The 19450-nt window shown below is 43.3% G+C and overlaps 1 protein-coding gene across 6 annotated transcripts in view; it reads right to left on the bottom strand.

Moving 5' to 3' along the window:
• The window catches only part of LOC129209476 (leucine-rich repeat-containing protein 7), a 107372-nt gene that overhangs the window by 12867 nt on the left and 75055 nt on the right, over positions 1-19450 (bottom strand). For 4 of the 6 annotated variants that reach the window (XM_054833944.1, XM_054833946.1, XM_054833942.1 and 1 more), the window contains 6 exons: positions 17554-17665; positions 17144-17324; positions 14476-16153; positions 7878-7997; positions 2675-2893; positions 1318-1410 (listed from right to left, as the gene is read on the bottom strand). In XM_054833944.1, the coding sequence (XP_054689919.1) occupies positions 1318-1410; positions 2675-2893; positions 7878-7997; positions 14476-16153; positions 17144-17324; positions 17554-17665 (2403 nt within the window). Of the gene's footprint in view, positions 1-1317; positions 1411-2674; positions 2934-7877; positions 7998-12564; positions 12715-14475; positions 16154-17143; positions 17325-17553; positions 17666-19450 lie in introns of those variants that run through there. The other 2 variants (XM_054833947.1, XM_054833943.1) reach the window with 2 other exon arrangements.

The raw sequence follows: 19450 nt of genomic DNA, 5'->3' as shown, positions 1-19450 counted from the left end.
ATAATTTTGCATTTCTGCTACTGGTAAAATGAAGTCTAGCTTCAGCTGCTCCTGCACTGCCTGTATCACTGGTGCAGACCCATTCGCAGCGGGACAGAGACCCTTCTGTAATAATTTCAGGCAAGTGATAGACAGTGGAAGTATAGCTTAATTCCAACATCATACATTAAACTGTGGAAAAAAAGACTGTGATGTTATACAGTGCAATTCCAGTGTGCAGTCTCAAAGGGCACCAAAATGAGTATGTTTTACAGGATAGTCATTAAAATGTCTGATGGTCATGTACAACTACCCTTGAAGCTCAAAACAGAGATTATCAGTGAGAAAACTGAAAGGAATTAAGACTGTGTTAGACTGTTTTTTACATACAAGCGTATTTTACATTTCCAATTAGCTTTCTGTTGTAATTCCGAGTGGTGGGGAAATTATTTTTTTAATTTGCACGCAGATCTCAAATTTTTGAGAAGAGATTAAAAGATAGTTTTAATTTCATCATTTGCCAACCATTCTCAATATTTATGGAAGTTACGACTGCCTCTTAGAACTGAACCCGGTATTATCAAAGAATATGTTTAACTGAGAGGTACCCATAGCACTTGTTTTTCAACAAGCTCCAGTCAGTTTTCCCGCACCGAACAGATGAATTCACAGGTCGAAGAGTCCAGCTCCTAATCCTAAAGCCCCGTGTGGCTGACAATCACCAGATGTTGTATTTTTACTAGGCTTCCTTGTGCTGTAAAGAGATTTATCAACCTCTTAAATGTGTAATTCCCAGAATGAACGCTGAGTCTCCCTAACCATCGTGTACCAGAATGGTGACATTTTTAATTGGCATTCCAGAACAGAAGACTGCTTGCCATGGTGTCTGGAAGGCACCGCTGATCTCCAGACCGGTTTGCAGGCCAGGCTGATTTTATTTGATACGGCTGCTATAAACCCTGGCATTTCAGCTACCTAGTGATGCTATGAATGGTTTAGTATTCCCTCCAATGACTTTAGTGAAAATTTAATCAGGGCCTACTTTGACTCTTAACAGAAAAAAGTGAGAGAGATGATTCTTCAGAAAATAGTCTCAAAAATTATCTTATACATGGAATATAAGGCAGACACCCACATGATTTCTGTTTTGATTCTCTCGTCTTCATTAACCAGAAAAAAAGCGTGAACAACACTGCCCTAACAAAAAAAAAACAAATATGGGAAAAATTCTTTCAATTATCCCAACAGAAGCGCATAAAAATTTTGCTCGTGTTATCTATGTCTCCACTATATGGCACTCTAAAATAAGGACCATTTAGAGAGAAATGTATAACTTACCTTATCAGAAGGTTTGAATGGATTTCCTTGTCCACTTATTCCACCACTGATACTAAAACCAAGGCCAGGATTCTTCTCTATCCTCACACAAAACTAGATTAAAAAGATATGGCAAGATAAGTCAATGCCAACATTAGAGCCTATCTAAACAATGGCATCTTCTTCCCCTATATCCCATTTCGCCATTAACGAGACGAGCTGACCCTCTCAAAAGCTTTATTGCACAATACAGTAAAGGTCAGTAGAGTATCGTGATAAACACAAAGTATTTTGATGATTTTAGCATGCTGCAATGATACCATAATAGTCACAATGCTGCATGTATTTTTGCATATTTTCAAGGAGAAAACCCCCCGACCTTTAGACTTGTGAAAGAACAGTTCACATTGGCCAAATTTTTCACTTAAACGTGGGGATAACTCTGTCAGTGAGGCTTCATCTTGTGCACTTTTATTTTTCCAGAAGGTGTCAGATGGGCAGCATCGCCGGTGCTATGCTTGGGCAGAGCCAAGGAATAAATACGCTGACGCTCAGAGACCTTCAGACCATTGTGAGTGCGAGGGCCACAGCGTGACAGCCTGCACCGAGCACCAGGCACTTTTACAAGTGCCGTACTCCAGGCAATAGTGCTGAATCTTATCTGGTAGTCAGGATGGCTCTAAATGGCATTGGGTAATTGAATATAAAATAAAAATGACATCAGAGTAGCTTAATGACTACTCATTGAGCCACACAAGCAATTGCTTCTGAATCTCAGTGCAATACTCAGGGACTTAATGCAGGCAGCTACTTGTGTGGATTGACCAAGGCTTTACACGAGAGAAAGGTTTGCTAATGATACTGAGCCTTATTCTGCAAGTCAAGCGCCTCAGACAGTTACTGTGCTCATTAAGGCCAGATATAATGGGGATAGGACCAAGTAATGAAGAAACCAGCACCCGTTTTGTTAGCCTGAGGGCACCGGAGCTGCAGCTGCCCTTTTGTAGGGCTAAACTGGAGCAGCCGATACAAATCCGAGAAGATCAGCGTCTCGCCAAGTATGCAGCACTGTCAGCACTGAACCAACTTACCGGGGAGCTGGCAGAAATTGCTAATTAATTTGGTGTGACCCAGTGATGTCAGCTCTGTTCAGGAACTTCAAGGCCAAATTGTGTTGCTTGGTCAAGCCAAGAAAAAACTGGTATCCGTCGTGGCGCCGGGGAAGAGGAGAGCCCTGCTTCGCCTGCCTCCAGCTCCCCCGTGCTGCCTGGCTCTGCACCCTCTGCTATTGCCCCAGGCTCCCTCTTCCTGCTGCACGCAAGGCAGAAAAACCAGAAAGTTTTTGTCAAAGTGTTATTCTATAGACACGCTTTCTCACCTGCTCCTGATACGCATCCGTGCTTCTCTGACCCTTGGTTTGGATTAAACATCGCCCTGTCTGAGGTGCTCGAGAGCTCTGCGAAGAGGGGATCTGAATGGGCAGTGGTGGCTGAAACTGCTGAATGGTGACTTTGTTCATGTTTCCTTCATACTGCTGCTCGCGGCTCCGATGCTGTAGGCTTTGCGATCCCATTAAAGTCTGGATATGGCTACCTGCCTGTGGGTAACGTAACCCGTTAGGCCAGAAATTCAGGAAGCTGAAAAGAAGCAATTATTACAACTTACAGAGTCAAGTAAAAGCAAACCTCTTAAATCATATCAGAGGTTTGCCTTTTGACCACAGTTGGAAACAACCGTGATTAAAAGCAGCAAGGATATGCCCATTGCATTCAGTGACCCTAGGTGGCTTAAGGGAAATTAGCCATATACAGAATGTTTTATAAACAGAAAATATTTTTTTCCTCGTGTCACGATATATGCTTCTGCTCAGAATGTTTTGTGAACTGAAAACATTTAATAAATTGAAGTGGGGTGGATTATTTATCATGGCACACTCTGAAGATACTGGAACGCGTTTTTTTCTCTGGATAGTTTGGAATAAGATTTATACCACAAATACAGATGTTGGCCAGTATTGTGTGTTGTGTACAGAAAGCATATATCAAATTCTATGCCTTGTCCTAGGGACAAATGTGGCTTTTACAAATGTAACTAATCAAATTATCAAATGTCTCTGATAATATCTACTGATTTGAAGCTCTAATATTTTGTAAGTATGAGTGAAATACTGCATTTACATTGACTAGGCCTTTTGCTATTTTCAGAAAACCAGAGACGACTGCTGTCATTCCTCTACCCCCTCCATCCCCATTGCCTTTCACGTTTGCAGCTGGGATCTAACACGTGAGGTTTGCTTTCTGTGTTCTGTTCTTGACATGGTAAAGTTGCATACTTGCTTACTCTTCAATACACAGTCTCTGTTTAGGCACATGAGTTACATAAATATTTGAGGCAAATCTTTGCAAAATAAATTCAGTTGAGACAATTTTACACTTTTCATATTTACAGGATTCAGATGCTGTTGCTTATAAATAATCACATGCAACTTAGCCATAAGGGAACGAGCAAAATTCATACTCCGTTCTATGATCAAATATTATTACCGCCACGAAATATCACACCGTTGCTACTGAGAGTTTTCAGATTATATGTACCCATCAACCAGCGCTATTATTTGAACAGCCTGAACGCGAAAGAGCATTACGACCGCATGGCTCCACATCTGCAAGTCCCTATGGACAAACCAGACCTATTTAAACGATGTTTCGCATTAAGTTTACACCAGCCAACACCACAGCCACATCTTGTCATGAAGGTCTAATCCTCAGTACTACTGAACCTTTATGATCCTGCTGGAAGAGTCGCTAAATGTGAGACTATATTTTACACAAGAGTAAATTTAATACAGCAAAGATCAAAATGTTTCTTACCTGTTGGCCAGTCATCTGGCCTCAGAAGTTACAGCAGTCAGGGCATTAGAATTAATTGCTTGTTGCCCTAGCAAAAACACATCTTAATGGATTTCCAAGATCCATCTGCAGAACGCATCACTCGTACAGATGCAGTTGGAGGTACTCGTGTCACTGAACACAGAACCCCAGCAAGACACGCAGTGACTGCCAGCAAAACTGATCTGCTCCGTCTTAATTTTCGGCTGACTACATTTGACGAAAGGGACTGGGTAGAGTACACGTCTGACAGTTCTTTATTTCAGTACAAGAGGGAAAGTCTCGAAGTGAGTAATGACAGAGAAATCTCTTACTCCTTGTGCCCAAACCTTCAATCCCCAAACTCTCCTTAAAACACAGCTCACCTGTGTACATGAAAGTGTTCAAGAGACATTGGCAAACTTACTCCAAGAACAGCCCGGTGAAGTCAGTCTGTACTGCGAACATCCCACTTTACAGGTCAGAGGGATCTTCAACTCAGCCAAGAGCAGAAGGGAAGGACAGACTTTTGAGCTGTTCATGAACTCCCTAGCAGCAACAAGCCATGCCCGCAGCCGATTGCTGAACCCCTATCACCCTGCACCGCGGAGATGCAACGTGAGCAGGTGACTGTGCAGGACAGCTCTGTACTTCACGTTGCATCATACTCATCACAACAAGATCCCCAAAAAGCAGAATCACATCAGTTCTGCTCTTTGCCCCAGACATAATCCCACATCCACCACAGCAGGTGCTTGTCCGCCTCACGGGATGATGTGTATTTCAAATCCAAAAAAAATATTGTGCTGCTTCACTGAAAAACCTCAAATCTTCTTTATCAGGTTAAATGACCTCTGTATTGAACAGCAGATGCTGGAGATGAAAGAGAAAGAGCCTTCAGCCTCTCAGTCGTGGCTAACAGAAATACTCCCAAGCCAGAAAGGGAGAGAAATGGTGACTTGGACACCCGCACGTCCCCGTTTTGAGGCAGCTGCCTTCCATAGCACATGCTCCTTCATGTCCACTGAGCCCATTACAGCCCACGCAGGGATCTCCCAGAGTCCACATGGCTTCAGCCTTCGGGTGGGCTGCTGTGATCCTGCAGCAGCTGCAGAAGAGGCCAACTAAGAGTCCTACGTATCCCCAAAGCTGTGGAGCTCATCCTCTCAGAGGGTCCTCGCCCTGCACCCAGGTTGGCCAGCCTGATGTCTCTCCATTTTCCATCTTCATTTTCACTCTTCAGCCTCTCTTTTCCATAAGGAGTGATTTCCAGGTTCCCTTTTGGTGATCCCGCGCCACACTTCTACCCCTTCCCTTTTGATGGAGGAGCAGCTAACTCAGAATACAACTGATTTAATCAGGCATGTAGCTGACTTGTTGACATGACAGAAAAATTTGTCTTCCGGGAAGCATAGATACTATATCTTTTAATAAATCAGTGGATTGTTCAATTTCAAGATTAAAATATCCAACTTTTCCATTCCAGTAGCCCATAAATTATGGGATGATCACATAAATGATCACACTTAAAATAAAACTAGCATTTAATCTGTATTCTGAACAGCAAGAAGCACAGAAACAACCACTCGCCCCCACATAACTATGTAGTGAATACTGTACAGTATTCCCACTCTGCCGAACGTAAATAGCCATCACTACACACATGGTAGCCCTCTATGTGTGGATAATTTAGGGACACATATTATTGCGCCTATATACGTACTACGTCACCCTGAGCACACAGCCCATCTGTCTACTGTACGTGCTCTTCCCCTTGGACGGACAAGTGCCAACGTTCCTCCCAGTGATTTCCCAAGTACAGTTCTACCATGTAGTGACTGTTCTGCACGAGCCCATTCACGCTAGTACCGGTGCGTTACCGGAAAAACACAACACGTAGTACAATTTATATTTACATCATTTAATTGTTAAGTTGAACCTTATAGAATATTTTCTGAGTCTGACTTCAAATAATTGCTGTATTTTAATCCCCAGATGCTGGGAAACCAAGGCACTCGAGGTCACTTTCAAGGGAGAAGAGATTAGCATTGTGCTAACAGCACACTGCAAACCACCTCCTGAGGATGGTGGGTAAACAATTTTCAGAATTCATTTTCTCACTCCTGTTAATAGACTTTGAAGAGATCACATCACTACTTCTTGTTTATTCACACTGTGGCTCTTGCTGGAGGTGGATAAGCTGTCTTTCTTGGAAAGAGGAATTATTTATTCTGCAGAAAAAAATCTCTATTATGCAGAGTGCTTCCCCAATTTCATTTGTATTCTTTACTTTATTTAACATCCACCACAAAAGTTAATTATTTTCGGCACAGTGTCCAATATTTACAGTATAATTAAAGTAGCTGACAACGGATGTAACAATGGATTGCTCCACTGAGTGAAGCAGATTTCAGTACGATTATACAATGTTTGTACTTACCACATCTGAGTAGCAAGATACTGAAATATTCAGAATGACACAGAATCTGCAGTTTCTTATTACGGTAACACCGATGATGCACAAATGCAAGACATAGACTGTTGGATTGTGTGAATGGATAAATGCAGGTTTTATCCCAAGACGCCAGTGAAGATAAGCAGTAACTCCTCTTAAATGTCTTATCCTAGTTTCTTGCATATCAGAGGATAAAGAAACCCTTCGAATAACTTGGCTGTCAGAGCCAGCTCCACCAAACGATGTCAGGGCACCTTCCTCCTCATCCTCCTGTGCCCAGGCAGGAGTCTCTGGGCGGCTCCAGGTGCAATGGCTTTGGTCTCCTGTCTTCAAGCAATTCTCTTGTATGTGTGTATCTCTTGTTGCTACTTTTGGATGAAGGCAAGGTCTACTGCTTCTCAAACCGTCTTGGAGAAAAAGATGTGAAGCCAGCAGGGAGATATTTGCCTCATCAGGGCTGACAGTTAATTACGTTACAGACGTTATCAGTGTGCACATCATGGCTTTCACACCGGTTTTATTCACTCAGACAACTTCAGGAATGAGCAGGACCAATCTCCATAGAGATAACAATCAATGTAATTATCACTGCTTAAATGTGCGGCTCCACCTTCTAATGCTGATTGCAAACACAGTTTAGTTTGTCAAGATCCTCCATTCTCCAGCTTTATGATTAGAGCATCTGAAAACGCAGTTTCTCAGCTGACGAGCAAAGCCAAGTTGGGGCTGGGAGAGAGCAGCCAATGTTTTCATAGAAACAGGCCAGATCCAAGCACTGGAATTTAATATCTACCGCCACAAGGTACAAGAAATTAGAACCCTTTCTTGTGAGTTTATAGCAAATGATGCGTGCCTAGGATGTCTCTGCCAAAATTTCTGTGACTGTTCAGACACTGGGCTGGCCTCCATCTCAACACATTTGTCTTTTGTCACAAACTGAAGAATGTAATTGAAATGAAAAATCTGAATGAAGACTTTTCAGGACAGGAGGGAGCTGACGGCCGTCTGATACATGCAGGAATACGCCTGCCAAGCCCACTGTGCCCACTGCACACACTATAGGTGCATAAATAAATACAAGAACAGGTAGCAGGCATGACAACACCATCCTGAGCTCATAATGATTATTGCTTTAAACTTGGAAACAAATCCACGTGTTTCCCAAACCTGTCCTCATTAACCTGTTCTCCTCCTTCCAGTGATTCACTGGGAAGAGGAGACCAGGGCAGCTATGTCAGCAGCTTGCAGGTGCTGCTTACCTTCTTCGTGACGGTGTCCGGCGGCACGTCCCGCCGCCCCAGCGGGTAGGGGTTCCACTGGCTGCTCACAGACACCTCCTCCTGCCCGTTGTCCAGAATGCTGCTCTGCTGCGACGGGGTCTGTTGCGGAAACGGTAGGGCAGCCTTTAGTCACTGTCACACCATGACAGAAAAGTCTCTCTTCATATTTATTTCAGTAATCAACCCAGTTAAAGTGTAACACGCTATTGCTAAAATGGAAAGCCTTTTAAATGTCTACAGTATCTCATTAACGTATAAGCATATTACTGTGGGACTCTCTACAAGCAGGAGATCTTGAAAGACATAGAAAAGAAATAACAAGAATAATGAATGATGAGAGAAAAGAGAAAATTAATTTAACGTGACTCATTATTTTCAGGGAAACAAATTTTGGCAAAGTTCTGTATTTAAATGTGCAGTCTGCCATTAATCATCGGAGTTAAAACTTTCTTACTGGTCATTCAGGCATCAAAACCTTTTTTATTAAGTACCTGCCAACAAGATTAAATTATATGCTTGTATTTTCTTCAGAAAATATTCCTTAGTGGCAACCTTGAACTTGTGCCTACTGTTACTCGTGCTGTGCTCTGTGTATCACCGTGTGAGGTGTGCTTCCCACGGACCTCTCTGGGCTACGGCTGGTTCTGCTCCAAGGTGACGGGGTACCGCATGTACAACATTAACCAGCAGTTAAATGCTTTCCTGGATATGAATGGACGTAACACACATTTAGAGTTTCCTAAAGGAGCTCGATACCGTTGTTGTTATTTTCCACTTTTCTCTCCTGTTATACATGTTTCTTCTTTGTTGCTTTCCCCCCGTTTATTGTACTCCTGTTATCAGTACTTCTGAGCACACGTGTACTTTTTCTGTCCCAGCCTGATTTTCTGTTATCTGTATTTCTTTACCATAGCTGGAATTTTTGCTAACGTGGGTACGGCTTTTTGTGTCAGACTTCCCAAAATGCCAACATTGTACTACCACTGAGAGCATTTAGCATTATGTAGTGCTCGTTCAGTTATCTGCTTATTCAGTTCTGATTAATGGTAATCTGCTAAGAAAAAAAAAAAGTCTATTCTTCCCCTCTGTCATTCAAGCAATTTCTTCTTCAGCTTAGATTAAAACAAAAATCAGGAAACACTTCTTTAGATGACTGAAGAACAAATGAAACTGTTTTTTTGAAAACGGTGTTGAGATATTAGAGCTGGTAACTGGTCAATTAAGAACTTCTTTTTCTGCAAGCTTAAAAATCCTTTAGAAGTAAATAGAAGCAAATTGTGATTTAAATCATACTCCTCAGAGGTTAAGTAAAAAAAAATCAACCCTAATTATGTAAAATCAAGGAAAACTTTCATTATAATTCTCTCATCATTCAAGAAGTCTTCTGGAAAAATCAGGAAAGTTGTGATTTTCCATATATTAAAAACCACTAGAAAAACATTTCCCCTGTAGAAACTACAAGACCTCCCTGTAGAGCTTTCTTTGTACACATCAGAAGTGGAAAAATGAGACCAACCTCAGCACTTTTTCCCTAGGTTATCCCTCACAGCTCAACCGACGCTGCTCCCAGTGCCTGCTGCCGCCGTGCTGCCGCGCTTGCAGACAGCACAACTCCCTCCAACGCTGGCAAATTTGGGCCCAGAGCTGTATGCTGGCGTACGGGCACCATCAACCCTGACAATACGGCTCCAAGTCCTCCACACGCCGCTCAAGCTTTGTGTCCGGCAGGGCCCCAGGGCTGCGAGCAGCCTGCCCGAGCACGCTGCCGGGGGTCAGCCCCTGCCCGAGGGTCCCCAGCCCAGGACACACGGAGCCCCGGCTGTCCACAGGCCACAGCTGGGCCCCAGGCTGGGCCCAGGTCGGGCTCTTTGTGCCTACCCAAACTCACGAACCAGCCGTTCTGCCCTGTTTGCTGCATGTCCCCACGTAACCCACATCCGAATGGGGGATGTATCTGAGCCCAGGGCAGTAAACAGCTTTGAAAATGAAAAAGTACAATTGCAAAAATTTCTGCTCTGAGGAGTAGTAAAAAGCAATGAAAAAGAAAGGTCATCATTGTTGCGAATGAGTCATCCCTTCCGGAGTCACCCACAGAGCGAGGTGCCCAAGGCTGCTGGAAATCTGCTCAGCTCCCCGCGGGATGAATTTACCAAGCACGCTACGTGCCCTCGCCATGCAGAGACAGAGGCGCTCGGTGTGGCAGTTTCCTCAGGGAACTTCTGGTTTTCCTCCTAAGTGATACGTGTGAATACGCTGATTACTCCTCAAGGGAGGTGGTACTGTACACTTCCAAGAAGGAAGTGCACCAAACCATAGACTTTTAAAAGAATTGTGAGATGGATGCCAAAAATTGAAAGCGTTCCTCTGAAAAGTGTTTCCTTTGTCACTGCAGACAATGCTGTGCCGGACCTGCAGAGGTGAGTTCACACTCAAAATGGAACAAGAAAAAGAATAAAGGGTGCTTTCTGCTTTCTCAAGAAATAGGAAAAGTCTGTGATAACAGGTTTTTCTTTTCATTTTCTGCAGTAAAATGAATTTGTCTACTTGCAATGTGATTCATTTACAGAGTTCGGGCAGACTGCAAACAAACTACGTAATAGCTAAGTCTAGGTAAAAAATGAAAAGCAGCTGTTCAAATATTCAATACATGGAACAGAATTGATGTAATAAACTTTCTCAAAACCAGTAATTGCTATACTTGATTTCCTGATCTCCCACTGGACAATAAGACCTCATTCATTACTCTCTGAATCTAGGCCACAAGAAGGAGGAAGAAGAAGAGGTAAATATTAAGCTGCTGTGGCCCGGATTCATTAAGAAATGCAAAATCCTTTAGAACATATAAAGGAATAAAATTAAACAATACTAAACATTCAAATTACTTGTTCAACGATAATTTTCCACTGCTTTCCAACAGTACAGTAAAAGAATACACCCCCTTCATGCAGTTCAGCATCACATTTTATATGGGTATGTAGCAATGAAATGCTGGTGAAATATAAAGCAGAATAATTCACATAAGCCCACACCCCGAAACACATCACCCTAAACAGTTTCATGAATTTCCTCAGACATCCATATATTAGTATCCATATTCATCTAGAGCCTAAAATTACTAAAGTGATATTTAATACCTTATTCCTAACTGTGTGTGGAGAAATAGCACAGTTATTTGGAGTTGATGTCAAATGGACTTCTTTCAAGGACTTGTGACAAGAATTACTTTATACCCAAATAGACAAACAAATTCTTTGAAAGAAAAAACCAGTATGACCAACACCGGAAAGCTGTCTGTGTCCAACGCACACACATCTACAGATAGGATTTGAGCTAGATGTCATTAACTGAACAACAGAGAAGCAGACACTAACATTAGGACTTGTTTAAATCCAGGGACAGCTGAATGGGAGGTGTAAATGAAGTTAGCGCTGTACGGACAGTAAACTGCAGCAGGGGAAACCTGACAACGACCTGCGTGCGTGCGTGTGCATTGTGAGCCCATCACAGCTTTGCTTGGAAATCCAGTGTACGATGCACATGTCTGTATTAGTAAGCTAAGCAGTGCTAAGGCCTGTCCTCCGGCCAACCAGCACAATCTGGTCATGTTGCTGCCATTAAATTATCTTATTCGTCTAAACAGGCTTGGATCTGAACTCTTACACTGGGCCCTGGAATCCTCCTTCGGGGATTTCTGGCAGTGCCGACTGCGGAGCCCCAGCCAGGGCCTGCCAGGGAGGGTGCCAGTTGGCCTGGGCCAAACCGCCCCTGAGGCCAGTGCAGCAAGGAACAGCGCAGGCGATGGCATTTCAGCGCCCGATCTGTGCTCTGTTACCCTGTAATTACTCACAGAGAGTAGCTAATTTGTACCCATGCTGGCGCAGCAAGGCACTTAACAAGGCTCGTCTCTCCTAGCCCCCTGCCATCACACACAACCCCAACGGGGTGACCACTTGTGACTGTCTGCAACCGGCTGCTGCTGTCACGCTGCTGTGGCCATATGTGACGCAGAGTAAGGTCTCAGCATCTCCTCTGTGACACCCCCAAAATACTTCAGCAGCGGCCCTCTCTGGCTTGTTGGATGTGCTTTTCCCATCAAACATTTGGTTGTATATAATTGTGTATGTATGTACTTATCAACAATATATCGCTAATAGCCGTAAAACAAACAGTAAAAAAAATGAGAAAATTATATTCTTTCTATTGGCATTACTCAACAGAAGTTTAAAATTAATTTAGGTGTGGTAGGCATGTACTCAAAACTCATCGACTATTACAGCATATCCAATTAACGTTCATATGTTAAAATCCCTATCTCTTGGAGCCTATTTAAATGCACATTAAACATTTCTACATTAATTTTTCTAAGATCAAACAGTCACAAAACAACACACGTTCTCCATTTCTGTGCACAGATTAAGTCATTGAGAAAATATAATGATTGCATCAGTCTGTAACACGAGAGCAGAAAGCAGTAATGACAGCCATGTGAGCTACTAAATCCAAAAAGCAAGATTTTGAGTAGGAAAACCGTGTCACTATCATCTTTGCTTTTTGGATTGTGTATAGTATAAGCATGAATAATAGGCAAAAGCTAAACCAGGAAAAAGCAAGGAGTATTATTAATTTATTTTGTAATGCTGGTATATGCTGGCTATCCCATACTTACTTTCGGTAGAGGTAGCTCTTGAAGCATTTGGCTTTCAAATTTAGATTTAGTCTGCAAGTTTAAAGTCATGCTTCTGCCGGCATGCATTGCTGAAAAACCTCCAGAGTGCAGCATGCCAAGGCTAACTGTGTTGTGTTTGTAAGCAGCGGTCTGAGTAGAGGAAACAACCACGTGACAGGATATGAACACACATGCTCATTGAATTAAATATCACACATATATGGTTAATTTCACAAAGTTTTAGTTTAAGCAAACAAACAGTACCAAGAAATAAATAGCTTTTTGATGCATGCACTGGGTCACACGGAAGCAAATACATTGCTAGTTATACATAAAATGGATACCATAAAAGACTTCAACGCTGACAGCAGATGAAATATGTTGTTATCTGTAGTTTGAAAATTGCAGCATATCACATGGTACAAGTCCTTATTTTGCAAATACGGCCAAATTTGGTATGTCTGCGCAACCATGGATGGGCCAGAAAACATCTATCTCGCATAAAAGAGCATCAAAAGCCCTGTACCAGACGGCTCTGCACCATCTCTTGGGCTCTGCACTACTCCCTGCCTGGCAGCTGCCCGCACTGGACAAGCTGCGGTCGGGCCCAGCACAGGGTTGGGCACCCAGCTCCTGCACAGACCGGGCGGACGGGCACGTCTTCTCCTGGGGCCGCTGCTGCATCGCAGTGCCCAGGCATTCCCAGCAGCAAAACCTCCACCAGACAGCCCAGCTTCTTACGGCTCTGATTAGCCTGTGTTGCAAACAACTAGAAACTAGCTCGCTGGCACTGCAGGGATTAGTCTGAACTCGGTTTAGCTAGATAAAATCACCAGCATCAGCCTTCCAAGAAATAAAGTATTTCTTAAGCAAACACACATTGTAAACTAAGTGTAAACACTAAGTTTAAACAAACAACGCCTGGGAAGTGTTTATTTCCACCAGAAACACCTCCACTCAGGGTGCACTATTTTGCCTAGGTATTATGTATTTTCCAATCAGTTTTACACAACATAAGGGAAATAGCTGAAGTAAGGAAAAAGCTTCAGCCTTCAAGCCGGTTTTTAAAGTTTACCCATTTGATCCTGAATGATATTTTAATATGCATCACATCAGAGCAACTGGAAGGCAATGAATATATTAACACCAAACTCAGGAGCATCTAGCATAAAATAGGTATATGGACACATTTTGAAGCTAACTTATGCACTTGACAACAGTACTTTTTCACAACCACTTCAGATTATGAAGTAAATCCGATTCATGAAGTAGGTCATTAAATAGTCAAGCTTATTATTGCAATCATGCACTATAGTACTTGTACTGTTTTGTATAGAAGGCAAGTAAGCATAACTTCCTACAGCTAAAAGGAGTAATAATCATATTCCATGTTAAAAACAGTGGCAGTGGATATCCAGTGATATTTTTCAGAGTTAAGAGAGACCTTTAAATCCCCTCCACTAACAGTGACATGAAAGCTAAAATACATGATTTTACTTTTTATCTGTGATGTTTTTCTTTATTGCCTTTTACTGCAAAGATGTATCCAGCATCTTTTAACGCTCTCATATGATTACTGAAGTGGTGGACCTCAGCAGCACGTTCACATCTGATAAGGAGGGATTTTTATGGGTTTCATTATTTCGGGCAGTGCTGCAGCAGTTACTACATGAGTAACATGCACCGTGGTGCATTACTCTTGCAGAGACTCTTTATCACTCATTTACCCGGGAGCCCCTCGCTCCAGCTGCTCTGGAGCATCCCCAGGCCCCTTTGTGGGCCAGTTCCTCTGACACCAATGCAAGAATTTCATTACTGGGAACTCTGGTGGTTACCACTGTACGTGCAAATAGTTTGAAATACCGAAACACACAACTAAAGGCATTAATTGCAGAGAAATGCCAAACATACCCTGTCTAACCTTCTAGCTTCTATATGTCTAAGTAGCTGTTGTCTCCAGTCAGCGGGCATTTTAGCACAGCTCTCATTTCCCTTCACAGGGGTAGGCCTTGTCTTTATATCACTGTTATCGGAAGGCTTGTCGCCATAGTTACCCAAGTTATAGTCTGACGGTATCTTTTCCAGCAGAGCTGCCATTGTAGGCCTCGCTGAAACCGGCCTGGTTTGGGATGTGCCGTAACTCTCTGTACTGTAGCTTCTTGCAGACAACGGCCTCCTTTGTGTAAGGTTTTTAACTGGAAAGCTTCCGGTCTGGGCTTTCACTTCTTGGTAGGAAGGATGCTCGTCTTCGTACCTGCCGTTCCTCTTGAGGAACTGAGACTCAGAGACCGAGATACTGCTCTGGCGCTCCACAGCTCCTCGGTACGGAGGCCTGCCATACCTATTGCTCGGGGGCAGCTCGTGGGGCTCACTGACTCTCCTGAACATGGACATCTCGGTGGAGCTGGCCAGCGAATCCGCCCTCCTCAGGAACCCCGGCCGAGAGGCCTGGCTCGTGAAGGGGGCACTGACCGCCTCCTCGTTCACCGAAGGCTGGGAGAAGGAGAACATGTGCTCCACGGGGGGGTAGCCGCGGTAGGCCCTCGGGCTGACCAGCTCCTGGGGCAGGTTTTTACTCTGCTGGGGAATGTACTCGGGGTTGAGCTGGAAAGGCGGCGGTAGCCTCTTCTCCGCTGTGACCTCCACTGCTCCCTGCGGGTTGAAGCTTTGGTCGAACTGGTAGACTTTCTTCGTGACCGACGATTTCTGCTGCGGCTGCACCTTGATGCTGCCGTAGGTCAGCAGCTCGTCGTCCAGCATGGGGACCGACTGGCTGCGGGACATGCTCAGCATGCCGTGCTCCGGGCCCAGGAGCTTGTCCACCCTCTCGTGGGTTCCTACAGTATCATTACCAGATGCATAGTTTTCTAAGGGTATATTATACACTTTGTATGTACCAATGTCTATCTCATCGATACTTTGCGACTTCTTAAATTTGTTCGTTTTTAAATCCCTCATCATCGGAGAAAGCCGTTCTGTACTCTTGCTGATTGAAATAACGCTTTTGGAAGGATCTGGGCGACAGTGGATATGGGAAAAGACGTTTGTGAGACTTCTGTTAGCATTTGAATCGTGATATTCCCATGCTATTCCGGGAGTGAAAGTGCTAGTCATTTCAGGAGACTCTTTGATGTGATCTTTCCGCTCAGGCAAAGGGCTGGTGGTGGGGGTGCTTTCCAGTTTGGAAGGAAAAGCTGTCCTGTCTTCAAAAGGACTAGGGGTTCTGGTCCAATTTTGCCAAGGATTGGGAGGAGGCACTTCAGATTCGTGTGTGTTTCTGAGCGTCGGCTGCTCCAGCTCCAGGGGAATGCCAACTATCCTGTCTTGTCTGATCAACGGCCTGCGCCCGTGCGCAGATGTGCTTCTAGATTTCGTGGTCAGGAGGGGGTTAGCACTAGGATTCTCCACCGTGCTCTCCTCCGCGACGAACCCTGTGTTGTCGTAGTGCGAGCTGTCGTTCCAGCTGTCGGCGAAGGTGTCGCTCAGCGGGCGCCTGTCGGTGCGCTGTGGCAGGTTCCCCGCCGGAGCAGGTTCCCGCTGGCTCAGCAATGGCTTTGTTTCAAGGGGCTGTGGAAATGACTGTGCCAGCCTGCAAAAACAAAACGGAACAAGATAAAATGCCCTCCATTAGAGCACGTGAGCAGTCATCAGAAAGATGCAATGATAAAGCAATTTAACATTCGCCCATCCATACTCTGGCTTTGGGCTCATACTATGAGATATGCACCTTGTGCCAGTGGTTTGGCATGAATGGCTGCAGCAGGTCCTTGCACTGGAGTAGAGATGCTCTAAGTACGTACACTGAGAAACTAAGAAGTCAGTCAAAAGTCCTGGGTGGCCTAATGCCACATTCATATACATCCAGTTGAACGTATTTCCTGCTTTAAAAATAATATTCTATGAATGCAGGGGAAGATTTTTTACACTTAGGTAATTTTTTTTTTAAACAAAAATACCAAATTCAGTTTTTGCGTGTTCTCACCACCAAGATTTTATGCATCTCCCATGAGCAGGCTCCAGCTTCTTTTTAACGGGGAAAAGCCTGTGGATGGAACTACATTTAGGATGGAGCTCCATTAGGTGATTTATGGCAGGAATAGACAGGGCAGCGTGTTCCTGGCGTGGTACGAGAGTGTTTTCAGGTTGCTGATGGCCAGTGCAAATTACAACTTTCAAAGAACTGTGGTTTTTTGGAGGTCCAGGGCAGAGTGAGGCTCAGGACAGCAATAATACGAGAGACATACACTCTGCTATCTCTGCTAAACTACAGCCAGCTGCAGCTCAGGACCACACAGAGCAGAATAATTGCAGCTCAATTACTAGGCACGTTCAATGCATGGTTATAGCACACAGTTGAAAAACTAGCTGTAGAATTACTGACATTCATAGAGTATGAATGGGTGGCCAACGCTGCACAGCCTGGGCTGTGAATAGCTATGTACACCTCTGCAAAACGGATGTAAAAACGTTGTATTTTTTTAATTGGATGCCTTAACAGATAGCATACGATCCCTTTGAATGCATGTGACAGCGTAAGACGAAAAGCAACCAGAAGCTGTGTTAAGAAAGAAGATCACACCTGTTCCCCCACAAAGAGTTATTCACTGCTTCTTTAGCCGTTGTCTGCAAGGACCCCATTTTAACGTGCGCATTGGAGGACCCTGAGGAAGCCTGGGAAGGGGAATAGTCTGAGTAAGTGCCTGAGGAAACGCTGTTATTCAGACAATGGATCTTATCTGCTTCAGACTCATCTGTCGATTCTGAAACAAAACACAGCAAATGTTTTCAGGAGGTGCTATTTGAAAACTAAACTCCAGAAAAACAATTTTTTAAATTGGCACTATGGATAGATACATATATTTTCACGTGCACAAATATGCATGTAATATGTTTAAAAATCAGAGTGAAGTGTAGAACATCTTAAGTAACGTGTCTATCTGTGTACATTACATAGGCTTTCATCTAAAAGGTTGTAAGTCAAGTTAGTACCTTTCTTCTCTTTACCCAGAAGAACAAGTTTGGGTGGGTACAACGGAGTCTCTGGCATGGAAGGACGAAGTTCCCCTATCCTCATCTCACTGGCAGGATGTCCAAAGGCATCCTGAGGAATATAATAATGTAGAGTAAACATAGGAAACAGAATCCACTTCAAACTGCAACAAACAAACATTTCACAGCCTTCTTTTCATGAATGTGACAACACACCAAAACCCCACCATACGGGTAGTGTCTAATCATGCTGATTTGTCAGCTGAAAATTCTAATTAGTCCTACATAAATACTTGTAAAAATTATGGTGATGTGTTCATTCTGAAAATGTGGACAAAACAGATGGAACTTGCAAGATACATCAAGGCCGTGTAAACATTTTTGATGAAGTAAAGGTCACAAAAATGCAAGCTGCCAGTAGAAATAAATAACAAATTAGAATAAACATTTACTTCTTATCTCAGGAGTAAGTATTCCTCATTCATTCATTTGTGGCACAAGTCCTTCCCTATAGCTATATTTAATTAAAATGACTTTGTCTCTAAGGAGTTTTTTGCTAAATTAAAATTATTTGGATTTCATAAGTGTCTCATTGAGAGTTCAGCAAATCTTGACCTTCAAAGACTGCCCTGCACAATTGTTTTGCTGGCAACAGGATATATACTGTAAATAACACGAGTTAAAGTGTGGAAAGAAAGGGAGATGTAGTCTTAGAGAGAGATATTTTCAATTAGGACATTTGAATTAGGCTGATAGGATAGCTAGAAGGGAACGAAGACACAAACAGGGAATCCGTGGCTTTTCTTGTCCCTGGAAGAAAGTTCAGAAATGAGAAAGGCGCTGTCCTGAAGGTAGGTATCCTGGGGAGACAGGGTAGGGATGACACTGGAGGAATGATACTGGTAACCCTGCCCTCAGGAGGGACTTAAGGAAAGGGACCCGAAGAACGAGCAATATGGGAAATCCATTTTGTGGGCTGAGGGGACCATAATGGAAAGGGAACCGGTGGAGACGGGCACGGCAGCACTGGAAGGTCCTGCCAAGGCCAGTCAAGATCCTTGTGGGGAGGCGAATGAGAAACATGCATTGTCTTGGAAGCGAGAGGACGAGCTGGGATTTCGTAAAGAGGATGAAAGTTGGAGAAGGAGAGTATCTAGTAAAAAAGAGGAAGCTTCAGAGAGATATTGGGAGAAAATCAATAATTAGTAGTATAAATGAGGAAGGAAACGGTTAGGAGAAATATATTTAGGAGGGAACTTACACCAATGGAGACACTATGAGGATCTCTGTACCCTGACATTTTGTTGTTAAAGGTACTCCAGCGACTTCACAGAGTGAAGTCAATAAAGCCGATGTAATATGTAGAGAAACAATTTACAGTGGAGTTCCAAAACCAAACCCACATTATTAAAATGTCAAATGCTACAACATTTTTTAAATTTACTTGCTTTTACTCATGAGGAGAAAACTTTCACAGGTTTACCCTCCGTTAACTACTTTTTGTAGTAACACTGGAAACAGATTTGTATAAGCATTTGCCACGTGATTTATCCTTGAAGAATATAATTGTATTTACATAACCGAGATTTCAATCCTTCTGCATTTGATGTGCTACTGGAGGTGGTACCATACCAACACAGCAAAGAACAGGTATCATCATAGCCCATTTAATTTACCCTCTCAGTGCTAACATTTAAACAATTCTTACACAGTGTAAAATACTCAAGACTTTAAACTACTTTCACATGCAGAGACCCCTTCTTGTGTCTGGTATTTCTTACGTAACAGTAGTGATGTACATACAACGTAAAGCTAACAATAGTGCAACAGCATTTATCCAGTGCAGCACAATAATTTTCTAGTGCAGTGTAACAAACTTATGCAAAACCATTTTTTG

The sequence above is a fragment of the Grus americana genome, chromosome 8 (genome assembly GCF_028858705.1).
Source record: "Grus americana isolate bGruAme1 chromosome 8, bGruAme1.mat, whole genome shotgun sequence".
NCBI classification, from domain to species: domain Eukaryota; kingdom Metazoa; phylum Chordata; class Aves; order Gruiformes; family Gruidae; genus Grus; species Grus americana.
The sequence above is the reverse complement of the archived record's forward strand: the minus strand, read 5'-3'. Positions and strand labels throughout refer to the sequence as shown.